General features: G+C 37.8%; 1 protein-coding gene across 3 annotated transcripts in view; it reads left to right on the forward strand.

The window, feature by feature from the left end:
- ASB3 (ankyrin repeat and SOCS box containing 3) overlaps positions 1-13,045 on the forward strand; it is a 95,288-nt gene that overhangs the window by 44,808 nt on the left and 37,435 nt on the right. For all 3 annotated transcript variants that reach the window (XM_060169965.1, XM_060169966.1, XM_060169964.1), the window contains 2 exons: positions 11,845-11,957; positions 12,541-12,676. In XM_060169965.1, the coding sequence (XP_060025948.1) occupies positions 11,845-11,957; positions 12,541-12,676 (249 nt within the window). The remainder of the gene's footprint in view (positions 1-11,844; positions 11,958-12,540; positions 12,677-13,045) is intronic.

Genomic DNA, 13,045 nt, shown 5'->3' on the forward strand with positions numbered 1-13,045 from the left:
TAAATATTCTAAGGATAGATTTGTAAAAACTGCTTTGGAAATATGAATACCATTATTTATAAATATAGTAGATTTAAGTGAAAATATAGCTGATTATATAGGAAATAGATTTTCTTTTTATTTTGCTGTATTTAAAACAGCACTGATAAATTGGAGGCTCAAATCCAACCCAGTGCGACCTCACAGAACAATTTCTATGAGAACTGCACAGCATGCTGTTTTGGCTTTTGATGGATTATTTTTCATTTTTTGTTCTTCTGAGTCTCTGCTTAGTCTGTGTAAACTTCAACGTTAAACATAGCTGTAATGTTTATTAGGAACAAAGTTTTTTATAAGCAGTGTTATGTGAGGCCGCCTATTTCAATATTGAATTGTAAAATATGTCATACTTTAGCTCGTGTGGCCTATCCTTTAACTCTGACTCTGTTGATATATTCCAGAGTTGAACAAACCAACTTGTATTTCACTTTTCACTAGTATTTTCATGGATTAGTGATCATTCATAGAGTTATTTTTTGAGGTGCTGTGAACTTTGAGGTGTAGCATTCATATATTTAATATGTATTATATTAATTAAACTTAATCTTTGGAGTTATTTTTAGATCTTTCAATGGAAAGATTAATCATCTTCCTTAAGGATTATAACTTAAGCATTTTTATTTGAGGACATGTTCTTGAAAATAGGAGTTTGAGTTTTCTCAGGTCTGAAGTATGGCTGTTCACTAAAAAGTTACATTTTAAAAATGTTAATTTCATGTTCTATTTACTTTCTTGATGTAACTTTTTATAATTTTATATCATACTCTTCAGTGCTTTAAGACTGTATCTTTTCATTCCTTAAGATAAGCAGTTTGAAGCTAGTATATTTATTATCTTTCTTGTGTTACCTTCGTATAATTAAATGTATTTACGCTATCTGTCATTTTATTAGTCATGTTTGATTGATAGAATTAAACTTCTGGCTTTTAAAAATGAAGAAATCAATATCCCTGTATTCTCCTGTGTAACTCTTTTTCTTTTTTCTGTCCTTTGCCAAATTTTGTTAGTTATATTGTATTAACGTTGTCAGTGGAAATAACATTTTGTATCCTATTCTGGCATCTTAATACCTTCATTTTATTTTATTCTTATAGTTATGTGGTTCAGTAGCTTAGAAGTTTATCATCAGTTATTTTGCCATGGTTTTTCCAGTCTTATTTGGTTAACTAAATTCTTCCTTTAACAGAGTCCTCTGAAAGGACCCATGGGAATAATGTTACTTGAGTTCTTGCATGTTCATAATTGAATAATTAATTAAATTAAATTAATGAATTAATTTACTTTTTGGCCATGCCACGCTGCAGCTTGTGGTATCTTAGTCCCTCAACTATGGATTGAACCCAGGCCCTTGGCAGTGAGAGTGCAGGGTCCTAAACACTGGAGTGGTCCTTGGGATGAGGGATGTTTTGCCACATACTTTTTCTTTAATAGGGACTCCGCAGTGTAATGATCTGTTTCTCTAAGCCATACTGTGGAGATCATACAGAGGTGGCTCCTACAAGGAAACTACTGCTATATGAGTACTTCAAAAACGTGAATTGGGTAATTACAGAAAGTGGTAGAATTCACTTTTCTAGCTCAGCTATCTAAATCAAACGTTTCTCTTGACTCTGTTGGTGGGGAGACATATGGAAAAATGATAAGGTTTTTGTCTTCTAAGACTTTCATGTGATTGAAAGATGTGTTTTTCTGGATATGATCTCTGATGGCTTATTGCCCATTTGACTTCTTTCTGTCAGAAACAGAGACATGTCATTGGCAACATGTAGAATTAGATTGGGGTACTGACCACAATCTTTCTGTTATATTCCTAACGTAATGAATTTTGTCCATTTGGTCATGGTTTTTACCATCAGTATACATCTTTAAGATTGTTAGTCGTTGAGCAGACACGAGGTCCTTTGTAAGAAAGAAGTGTAACTTTCATTACAATTTTAGAAAAAATTTTTCTAAGTAGCAATCAAATACTACATTTCAGACTAAGGATTCATGGCCAAGACACATTATAGAAATATATCTGTATATATAGGGAGAGTGGTTTGAAATTATGATGTATGTCTTTGATGGGAAAGCCTTACTTTATAACCATTCTGATTATAAAATTTAATTATGAAATAAATAACTGTGGGTAGTCCTACTTACCCAGTGACATTCTTGAAATAATTCTCCATCCTTGCCAGTCACTTTGTCAGAGTGAAAAGTTGAAACTAACATATGCTGTCAGTGGAGTTAGTATAGTACTTTAATAGTTCTCCTGTCCTGGGTATAGGTAGTCTTAGAAAAACATAAAATCTGAGGTGACATAGAATAAATTCAAAACACTAGAAAAAAAAATCACTTGTCATTGCAGTGTAGTTTCTTTTCTAGTGCCACCAGGTGTCAGTGTAACCACAGGACCAAAGAAATACACAGTAGATAAAATGGCTACGAACATTCTTTTTTGCTTTGTGAAAGAGGTAGGGAAAAAAGTTTTATTCAAATTAGATATACAATGGAAAGATTATTTTATCAGTGAATTGTAGAGGAAAATGAAGTGCATAATGGAGAATAGAGTACATGTAGAATTTAAGAAGCATAGATACAGTTAAAAATTCATACATAAATCAAATGTACTAATAGAATACGTAGGTGATCTCTGAGGCCCTCAGAAATCACCAACCTGTTGCTATAACTAGAGGAGATGGACAGCCTGTGGTTAAACTGTTCATTACAGCCTTGCTGACTGTGATGTTTCTCAGTAGAACTACTGTCACAATCTGAGCCTCAAGATGAAAGAGTATATTCTAGCTTATAGATGTAAAACTCAGCTCACTGCAATTTGCATTTGGTACAGAACTTGTCTACAGTAATTCCCTAGAACACATAGTCACATTAGGCATTTTTCTAAAAGAGTATTCAATAGGATAATTACGTTTTAAAAAATGCCTCCTTTAGAAATTTATTGTTTAATGAGTGCTGCATTAAATAATGATCATTGTTTACAATTTTTAGTTAGAGTTTAGTAATCCTAGTTAGATTTATTACTTACATGTATGTATAGCTCTGCCATATTTCTCCCAGATGAGAATCCTATGTTAAGTCCATGTCTTCATGAAATCTTCATGTGGGGCTTGTGACTGCACTCAGTGTGCTACATGCCTCAACTGAGTTTTGATTTTGGTTAGAAGTTATATGTGGGTCAGCAGCTGCTTCTACTTCCTTGATTTCTCCTTTTCAACAATATTTTGTTATTCAGGTTATGTTATCCCAGATTACTTCTTTTTCCCTCTTAAATATAGGAAATGGAAAGATGTGTTTCTTCAAAAATATAAATGTCTCCCTAGAAATTATTGCAGGTAATGATGTTCTCATATCATTTTTACTTTGTTAGACTTTTGATGTTACAGGTTTCTTCAGCACAATAACCTGACCTGTTGTGGGAGGGGCAGTGTCCCTGCCATCAGAGCTTCTGTTTTTTCTTTTCTGCTGTCTCAGCTAGAGTCTTACAGACAACCTGTTTGGATTGAAGGGAGGAAAGCCTTTCTCCCATCTTTGTGTGTACCCCAGACACTTTGAGCTCTGTCTTCCAAATGGGGTGTTTTATTTCATGTTTATTCTTTATCCTTGGGCTCTGGTCTCTGTTCAATGCCAGTGTAATACCAGATCCTATGATTCTGCTTTCTTTTTCTCTCTGGGAATCCACAGTGCTTTTCCAGGTTCCAGAATTACTCATTTCCTTTCTGTCCTTGAACACCTGCCCCAAACCATAGGAGCCACAACTAATGGCCTGGCTCCCTGTCCTCATTGCCAGGCGTGTATCTTGGAGATAGATATGCCTAGTATTCTAGGTTAAATTCCAATTTAGTTAAATTCTAAACTCTAGACCAGAGCCGTCCAATAGAATTTGGAAGTGTCCTAAATCTGTACCGTCCAGTCACTAGCCAAGTGTGGCTCTTGAGCACTTCAAATGAAGCTAGTTTGATTGAGGTACTCAAATTTTCATTTAATTTAATTTTAATTAATTAGATTTAAATAGCCACATATGGCTACTGGCTTCTGTATCAGAGAGCGCAGCTCTTTGTATACCCTTAACTGAGCTGTAGTCCTCTTCTATCTTTGAAATGTTGGCCTCCTTTGCCGTAGCGTGCGGTACTAGATGGGTCCCATGTAGAGAGGTGAGGGAGCAAAGAAACACCAGCTTAGCCAATCAGCTTGCTTATCAGTGGGATGGTAGAAATTGCAGCTGAATTTCCCTCATTATCCATGGTTGATTAGGTGATTATCAGACTCACGCTCCAGTCTAAAGAAATGTCTTTAGGTCTCTGCAAACTTGGACAAGAAGTGGAAGGAAAAGAAAGAGCATAAAAGTTCTGTATAAGCAGCATCTGCCTATAGACCTAGTTCTGTTTTTTGGAAGAGAGAAAAATCTGGCAAGTGAATACAGGTGGTGGCCATGGAAAGATAGAGGATTATGGGCTTTGGATTCCTTTTTTGAGGATGGGAAATAGTGTATATGTTTGTAAGACAAGATCAGTATGTCTGTGGAGGAGGAAAGATAAACATAAACGTTTATTTAAACTAATAAGACTGGTTTGTGGGTAATTATCATGGAGGAAGTAAATTGGACAATAAATTGGGTAAACTCTCACTTAGGAGGGAACCTGGATATGCACTTCTTGTAGTGCTGAATGATGGTTGCAGTTAATCGGGTTGTTGGACAAAAGGATTGATCCTGCAAAGGGAAGAGGCTGTCCTTTGGGTGCATGGAGTGAAGGTGACCAATATGAGTTTAGTCAGAGAGTTGTATTAGTATTGAGGGAACTGTAATTATGGCCTAACTCCTCATGATTGAAAAGCTAACCTTCTGAGTATCCTATTTGTGGAGTTTATTAGGAAAAGAAGTTGACCAGTTATATATCAGGAAAGGGGTAAGGGAGACTGAGGGAGAGAAAGAAGGAACATTTATTGAGCACCTACTATATTTACTTATATTAATTATTCAATCAACTAAAAGCCCATAGATAAGTAGATTATCCTTATTTTATATGTGTAATGAGGTTGAGAGACTAACTTGCTCACAGCTGGACAGAGTGCCTGACTACACTATCTGTGTTCTTTCCACTAGAGTTAGGGCATCATCTTGTGATCCTAAATCATAATTCAGATATGTCTGAGATGCCTGAGCACTTGTGTCATGAATAAGTAGGTGGCAAATTCAGGAGCAGAATGAATGGTTTTCAGGAGGAGATTTTTATTTGAGTAACTGGGTGGTAGAGGGGCTTCTGGGAGACAAGGGTGGAAGAACAGCCTGGTTTTCCAGCTTCCGGGATTCATATTTGAGCCCTGTAGTGAGAGGAGCTGAAGGCGGAAGGTGAAGGATCCGTTTCCATGAGCACCTCTGAGAGGCGCAGGGATATGAGCAGCCCTGCTCTGTAGGAAGCTCGGTGACAGAGCATGTTGTGGGTTAGGTTGGGAACAGGGCATCTTCTCCGCTGCTGCTCAGATGTAGCATGTTGCCTATACAGTGGGCACTGCAGGGAAACCAGCATCACTTTGGCATCTTGCATATTCAGAATTGGGAAATAAATGGCACCTATGGCTTGGGTGACATCATTCTCATTGACACTGTGCCAGTTATAACCTTCAAGTGGCCTTTACAACTGTGGACATCAGGAAGGTGTCTCAGAGAAGAAGATGACAGGATTATTTAGGAGATCAGAAGTCCTTAGTGGGGTAGAATTTGTCAGGAGATATAGCTTCCATATTATGCAAGTGGGGCCATGAACTGGTGAAAAATACTAAAAACTTTTATTGTGAAACATTTAAAATATATACGAAAGTAGAGAACATAATATAGTGAACTCCTTTGCACCGTCAGCCAGCTATAGCTGTTATCAGCTTGTTTCTTCTGTAACCCCAATGTCAGGATTTGAAATTTTAGTTTACAGTTTAACATAACTTCACTTGTACTCCCAGGCTAGTGAGTCCCAAAGGAGCTCAGGATAAAGACAATGTTATATTTTGTTTATTTATTCGTATCTCAACTACTTCCAAAGAGAATTTGAAGTGACTGATGATTAAGGTAAGAGTAAACACTACACACCTACCAGAACGGCTAAAAAGAAAAAGATTGAAAGTGCCAAGTGTTTATGAGGATGTGAAGCAACCAGAAGATAGATTACTGATGGGAGTGTGAATTTGGTATAGCCACTTTGAAAAACGGTTTGGAAGAACTTACTAAAGCTGAGTATATACATACTCTCTGTCCCAGCAATTCCATTCCTAGGCATATAGTCAACAGTAATGTGTATCAGTGTTCAGTAAAAGACGTACTAGAGGGCTTCCCTGGTGGCACAGTGGTTGAGAGTCCGCCTGCCGCTGCAGGGACACGGGTTCGTGCCCCGGTCCGGGAAGATCCCACATGCCGTGGAGCGGCTGGGTCCGTGAGCCATGGCCACTGAGCCTGCGCATCCGGAGCCTGTGCTCCGCAACGGGAGAGGCCACAACAGTGAGAGGCCCGCGTACCACAAAAAAAAAAAAAAAGAAGTACTAGAATAGTCTTGTTGTAGCGCTCTATTACAACCCCAAACAGGAAGCTATCCAAAGAGCATCTGCCAGCAATAGAACGGGTAAATAAATCGTGTTCTATTTACACAATGGATTACTACACAGCAATGAAGAGTAATGATCTGCAGCTAGAGGCAACAATATTGATAAATTTTACAAGCATAATGTTGAACCAGAGAAACTAGATGTAATAGAGTACAGATTTTCCTCAACTTAGGATGGGGTTACATCCCAATAAGCCCATTGTAAGCTGAAAATGTTGTAAATCAAGAATGCACTTAATACACCTAGCCTACCAAACATCATCGTTTAGTCTAGCCTACCTTATATGTGCTCAGAACACTTACATTAGCCTACATTGTGCCTTACGTTAGGCACAGTCATCTAACACAAAGCTTATTTTATAATAAAGTGTTGAATATCTCGTGTAATTTATTGAAACTATATTGAAAGTGAAAAACAGAATGGTTGTATGGGTATAGAATGGTTGTGAGTATATCAGCTGTTTATCCTCATGATTTTGTGGCTGACTGGGAGCTGCAGCTTGCTGCCACTGCCCAGCGTTGTGAGAGATGATCATACCACATATTGCTAGCCCAGGAAAATATCAAAATTTGAAGTACAGTTTCTCCCGAATGTGTATCCCTTTTGCACTGCTGTAAAGTCGAAAAATTGTTGTCAGACCATCTTAAGTTGGGGACTGTCTGTATTTTCTGGCCCTTTACAGAAACAGTTTGCTGACTCCTATTCTTGTTAATATTACCAGGTATAGTTGAGGGAGTCCTGACTAACTAGGAAGCCTGGGCTCTGGCTCTGTGACTCTGGGCAGATCACTCAGCTCCTCAGGATTTATGTCCTGAACGAGCAGGTGATGAGCTGTGCTTCTAGGAGTAGCTCCAACTACAAATTCATTTTTTCCTTTAAAAAAAAAAAAAAGCTAACTTTTTGCCAAGGCTTACAAAATTTGGCTTCTTTCTACCTCTCTTGCTTTATTTCCTTTCCTTGACTTCACTTCAGTCACACTGGCCATCTTGGCTATTCCAAACATACTCAGCTCTTTTGTACTTCACTGCCTTTACACTTCTTATTTCCTGTTTGGAGTACTCTTCTTCCACCTCTTTGCATGGCTTACTGCTTATCTCTCATTTCTCTGTTCAGAGGTCTCTGTTTCAAAGAGATGACCTCTATCCTCTTTTCTAACATAGCACTCTCATACTCGGTCACTGCTCTTTACTTTACCTTGTTAATTTCTTTCACTTTTTTCCCCACAAAAAACAATTTCACAGTTTCTTTTATCAGAACTTATTTCCTTTATCTGTGTGCTTGTTTATTATCTGTCTCTCCCACTAGAATGGAAGTTCCACGAAGGCAACTGCTTTGTAAGTCTGGTTGCTTGCTATGCCCCTTGTGCTTAGTACAGTCCCTGACACTGTTGAATGATTGGATTAATTATTTAACTATTGCAGAGTCTTAAAGGACTTGGTAAAATGGTAGATTTTATTTCAAATGCAAATAAGAGCCCTGGAAAAAAAATTAAACTATTATTATAGCTAAGTTGATTTCAATGGCTTGTTGTTTGCAGCTGCTTTTATAATGATTTAAATTCTTCCACAGAGCTGTCAGGTATGTTTATATAATCATCCTTAATTTACATAGAATGTGAAGTCATAAGTATACTGACTTCTTCCAAAGCACTGTGGTTTACTGAATTTCTGGGATTTGTAAGTCAATGTGGCTTTTGTTTTTGTTTTTTAAATCAAATTTTGGAAAATTTCAGGCATTTTTTTCTCTTCAAATGTATTTTTTGCTGCCCAGTTTTTACTCTCTTCTCCTTCTGGGTCTCCAATTAATTAAGTATGCTGGACTGTTTGATGTGTACAGTTGATTTTCCTGTAGTCTTTTTTTTTCCTCTCTCAGTTCTTCAGATAGGATGATATACGTATATATATGTTTTTGTTTTTTGTTTTATTTTCCTTCTTTCTTTTTTTGGCCATGCTGTGTGGCATGCAGGATCTTAGTTCCCCAACCAGGGATCGAACCCATGCCCCCTGAAGTGGTAGCGTGGAGTCTTAACCACTGGACCGCCAGGGAAGTCCCTGGTTGATTTATATTGATGTCTTCAAGTTCATCCACTCTTCTACCATCTCTGATCTTCTTTTAAGCCCATCCATTTCTTTTTTCAGTTCTGGAATTTCCAGTTGGTTCTTTTTTTTAAAAAAGTTTCATTACTCAGATTCTCTGTGTATGCTGTGTGTATACCATAGATATTAAAAGTAAAATCTATGGGGCTTCCCTGGTGGCGCAGTGGTTGAGAGTCAGCCTGCTGATGCAGCGGACACGGGTTTGTGCCCCGGTCCGGGAAGATCCCACATGCCGCGGCGCGGCTGGTCCCGTGGGCCATGGCCACTGAGTCTGCGCGTCCGGAGCCTGTGCTCCGCAGCAGGAGAGGCCACAACAGTGAGAGGCCTGCGTACTGCAAAAAAACAAACAAACAAACAAAAAAAGTAAAATCGTTGAACATATTTTCCTTAAAGTTTTAAAGCATATTTATAGTAGCTACATTAGTTAATCTGTTAAATCCAATGTCTGGGCCATCTTGGGATCAGTTTCTGCTCACTGCTTTCTGACTTGTATACTGGGCATTGTGAATAGGATGTCACAGACTTGAATTCTCTTATCCTCTGAGAATAGTGAGTTTTTTCTGTTTTTTAAATAATAGGTAGATTATTTGCTGGCTTATGACCTTGAACTTGTTTAGGTTTGGTTTTATGCTTTGTTGAGAGCATAAGGTATTTCCTTATGCTAACTATCCTTATGCTATCTAACTCCCAGGAGGACTCAGTTCCCAGCCTCTGCCTCCTTCCTGATCAGGGCTTATTTTAGGCTTCCTTAGAGCAGGTCTAGAGTAGGCCTTAGTCTCAGATGTGGTCTTTATTCCTAGGGCTCTGCCTTTTGGGTGTTTCAGTTGGATGCCCAGAGTGTTAACAAGCTATCGAAGTATCAGTGTGGTTTCACCACTCTGACTGGGCCAGAACTCCTAGGAGTTCCATTGCCCCTCAGCACTGTCTTCTACTTACCTCTGTTCCATTCTTAACCCTTTAGCAGTTCTCTGGTAAGCTTCATCTTGCCTTGTACATGTGTAGCCCAGACCTCAGGCAAGGATTCTTGGAGAACTTCCACAGTGGGGCCTCCCCTCCACACAGTTCTCTTTTCTCTTGGGGTTTGCCCCACCGATTTCAACTGCTTAAACTCTGATATTTTCCTCCTTAGCTCAGCGGACTGCTTCACTCTGCTTGGACCATTTCCTCTGCTTGGAGTATTCTTTCTTCAACCTTATCCTTACTGTGCTTGGACTTCAGCTCATTGCACCATAATCCAGAAATGTCCCCAGGCAGAAAGCTGGGGTGATCATGGGGCTCACCTCATGTGTTTCCCTTTCCTTAGGAACCCGTCTTTTACCCATGGTTTAATGCTAGAAAAAGTTGCTTTATGTATATTTCCCACTTTTATGATGGCTAGTTTAGTACCAGTTATTTTGTCATATCCAGAAGTATAGTTCTGAAGGCTGTTCTGTTTGGAGAGGAATGAATTCTTAAAAAGAAAATCATATTTTATTTTAGACATTTATTTTTCATTTCCTGAGTCAGTGCTTATTTATTGCCTGTCTTCTGTTTGCGATTGGCACTAGGCACGTAAGGGGAACGGAACACAGTTTCTCTCCTCAAGCGTACTTTACTAATGATAAGGAGGCAAACAAATAGTAAGTTCGAGTCTGGGTTTTTTTTTAAATAACTTTCATTGAAGTATAATATACTTGGTCACAGTATGGTTCCCACTCTGTCTCCAATTTGGTAACTTATTATATAAGGACAAAGAAGTTAACCCAACTCTTCCAAAGGAGAGGCTTTGGTAGTAGGATGTAAGCTGTAAATACACTTTTCTAAACCACTATTTCTTTTTTTTTTAAAGGTTTATTTATTTATTTAATATTTTATTTTTGGCTGTGTTGGGTCTTTGTTGCTGTGTGCAGGCTTTCTCTAGTTGTGGTGAGCGGGGGCTACTCTTCGTTGTGGTGTGTGGGCTTCTCATTACAGTGGCTTCTCCTATTGCGGAGCACGGGCTATAGGTGCACGGGCTTCAGTAGTTGTGGCACACAGGCTCAGTAGTTGTGGCTGTAGAGCGCAGGCTCAGTAGTTGTGCCGCATGGGCTTAGTTGCTCCGCAGCATGTGGGATCTTCCCGGACCAGGGCTTGGACCTGTGTCCCCTGCATTTGCAGGTGGATTCTTAACCACTGTGCCACCAGGGAAGTCCCTAAACCAGTATTTCTTAACGATTAACCATTACTTAACCATTTGCCTTATTTTGAAATAATTAGCAAGAGCTGTAAAAATGCCATTTTGCCATTGAGAAATTTTTTTCACTAGAGATGCAGACATCAGATATCTTAATGTATTTATGATATTAAAAATTTTCTCTGTCTGACTTCTATAGCGTATTTAATAATCAAAACAAATTTTTTCGACTTTCATTTTTAGAAGGTCTCCCTAATTAATGGAAACAAACTTATCTAAACTCTGTTTCATATATCACCACTGACAACCTGATAATCTTCAACTCAGGCTTTTGGCTATGGAGTGATTTTTGCCAGCAGTCACTGATAATGATGTATGAATTGGATGTGAAACAGATTCTACTAAATTTTCATTGGTTGATATAAGAACATCATTTTAACAATGATTGTTGTTTATTATGGTAAAAATATCTAAGATGCAGACTTGCAGTATTGTGCTTTCAGTTTGCTTGTCATTTACTATTGTCATTTGTGATCAGATGGTAATAGCCAACCTTTCAATTCTTTTGAGACTGTTTCTCCACACTGCTGCTGTTTCTTCTGACCCATTCATCCCATCCCCCTCCCAATTGCATTTTTAACAAAATAGAAACACATATTATCTCCATTATCAAAGAGAATATGTTTGCCTCCTGCTTCCATTTCCTTTGTATCTTTTAAGATACAATTGAAAATAATTTTATATGTGTACCAAAAGAATGTATATATTAATGGGTTTGGGCTAAGACAATTGTGATAAATGTTTTGGAATTGCATAAGGAGTACATATATGTTTTGATTTATTGATAGGAATGATCACAGTATTGTGAGTTCGAAGCTGAATAAGTGATGGTAACATCACCGAAGTGCCCAGTCCTACAAACATGGCTTTTTACTGACAATAATTTTTTTGACTGTTGTATTGCAGCTGTTGAAAATGGACAGATAGATGTGTTAAGGCTGCTACTTCGATATGGAGCAAATGTTAATGGATCCCATTCTATGTGTGGATGGAACACCTTGCACCAGGCTACTTTTCAGGTAAACTCTGAATTTATTATTTCATTTCCTTGTAAATTGTGTGTCTTACCCTTTTAAAATGACAGTTCAATACAGTTTTTGCTTCCTACTTGCCTGTGATTTATGATGGTTAGTGCAGTACAGAAAAGGCAGTCTAAATGCTAACGGTCATTCTGAATAAGCCAACTGCTCTAGTAGTTCTAGTAGCTTTGGGCTGCAGGGATTATCTAAGTTTTTCAAATGTTGATAGCATAGTTAAGAGACCATCAGAATATTTGGGATATAAATTGATAGCAATGGCTTATTTTATTTATAGCACTGTGTTTAGAAACTGTGATGACATCTTAGTGCTTGTACTTGCAAACTAATTTTGCAGGATTTTATAAGGATTATAATTCCTAGAGATTCCCAGTGTTTTATCTGTTTATGTTTAATGTTCTAGCTAAAGGTACAGAATAATCTGATTGTTTAACACTTTCTTCCCATCCACCAATACACTTTTTTCCTTTAGTGAGGATAAAAAATATACACACACACAACAATAAAAAAGATATCTTCTATTTTCTTTGTTTTCTCTTATTTAAAATATGAATCTGTGCCTTAGGAAAATGCTGAGATCATAAAATTGCTTCTTAAAAAAGGAGCAAACAAGGAATGCCAGGATGACTTTGGAATCACACCTTTATTTGTGGCTGCTCAGTATGGCAAGCTAGAAAGCTTGAGCATACTTATATCATCGGGTAAGACTAATTCATTGGGTAAGACTAATCCATTAGCCTTTACACTGTTAAGATCATGAGTTTTAACTTTGTATCTTCTTAGGAAGAGTAATTCTTGACCAGATATAAATCAGGTTCTGGAATTTATGGTCTTTTATGTTAGTGGTAAATAAGAGTACATACAAGTTCATTTATAAGCCTGGTTACTAAGTCTCTATTACTAACATAATACATTGCGCAACTATTAATTTATCTGAGTAGGACCATAATGATCTATCATTAAAGCAGGTTTATTGGCAAGTTAAATGATGGTGCTGTCCTTTATTATAGGGACCTGAGCAACTCCAACTTTCTAGGGTACAAGAAAAAAAAAGACTAGTATAGGCTTAA

This window comes from Lagenorhynchus albirostris, chromosome 13, assembly GCF_949774975.1.
Source record: "Lagenorhynchus albirostris chromosome 13, mLagAlb1.1, whole genome shotgun sequence".
Lineage (NCBI taxonomy): Eukaryota > Metazoa > Chordata > Mammalia > Artiodactyla > Delphinidae > Lagenorhynchus > Lagenorhynchus albirostris.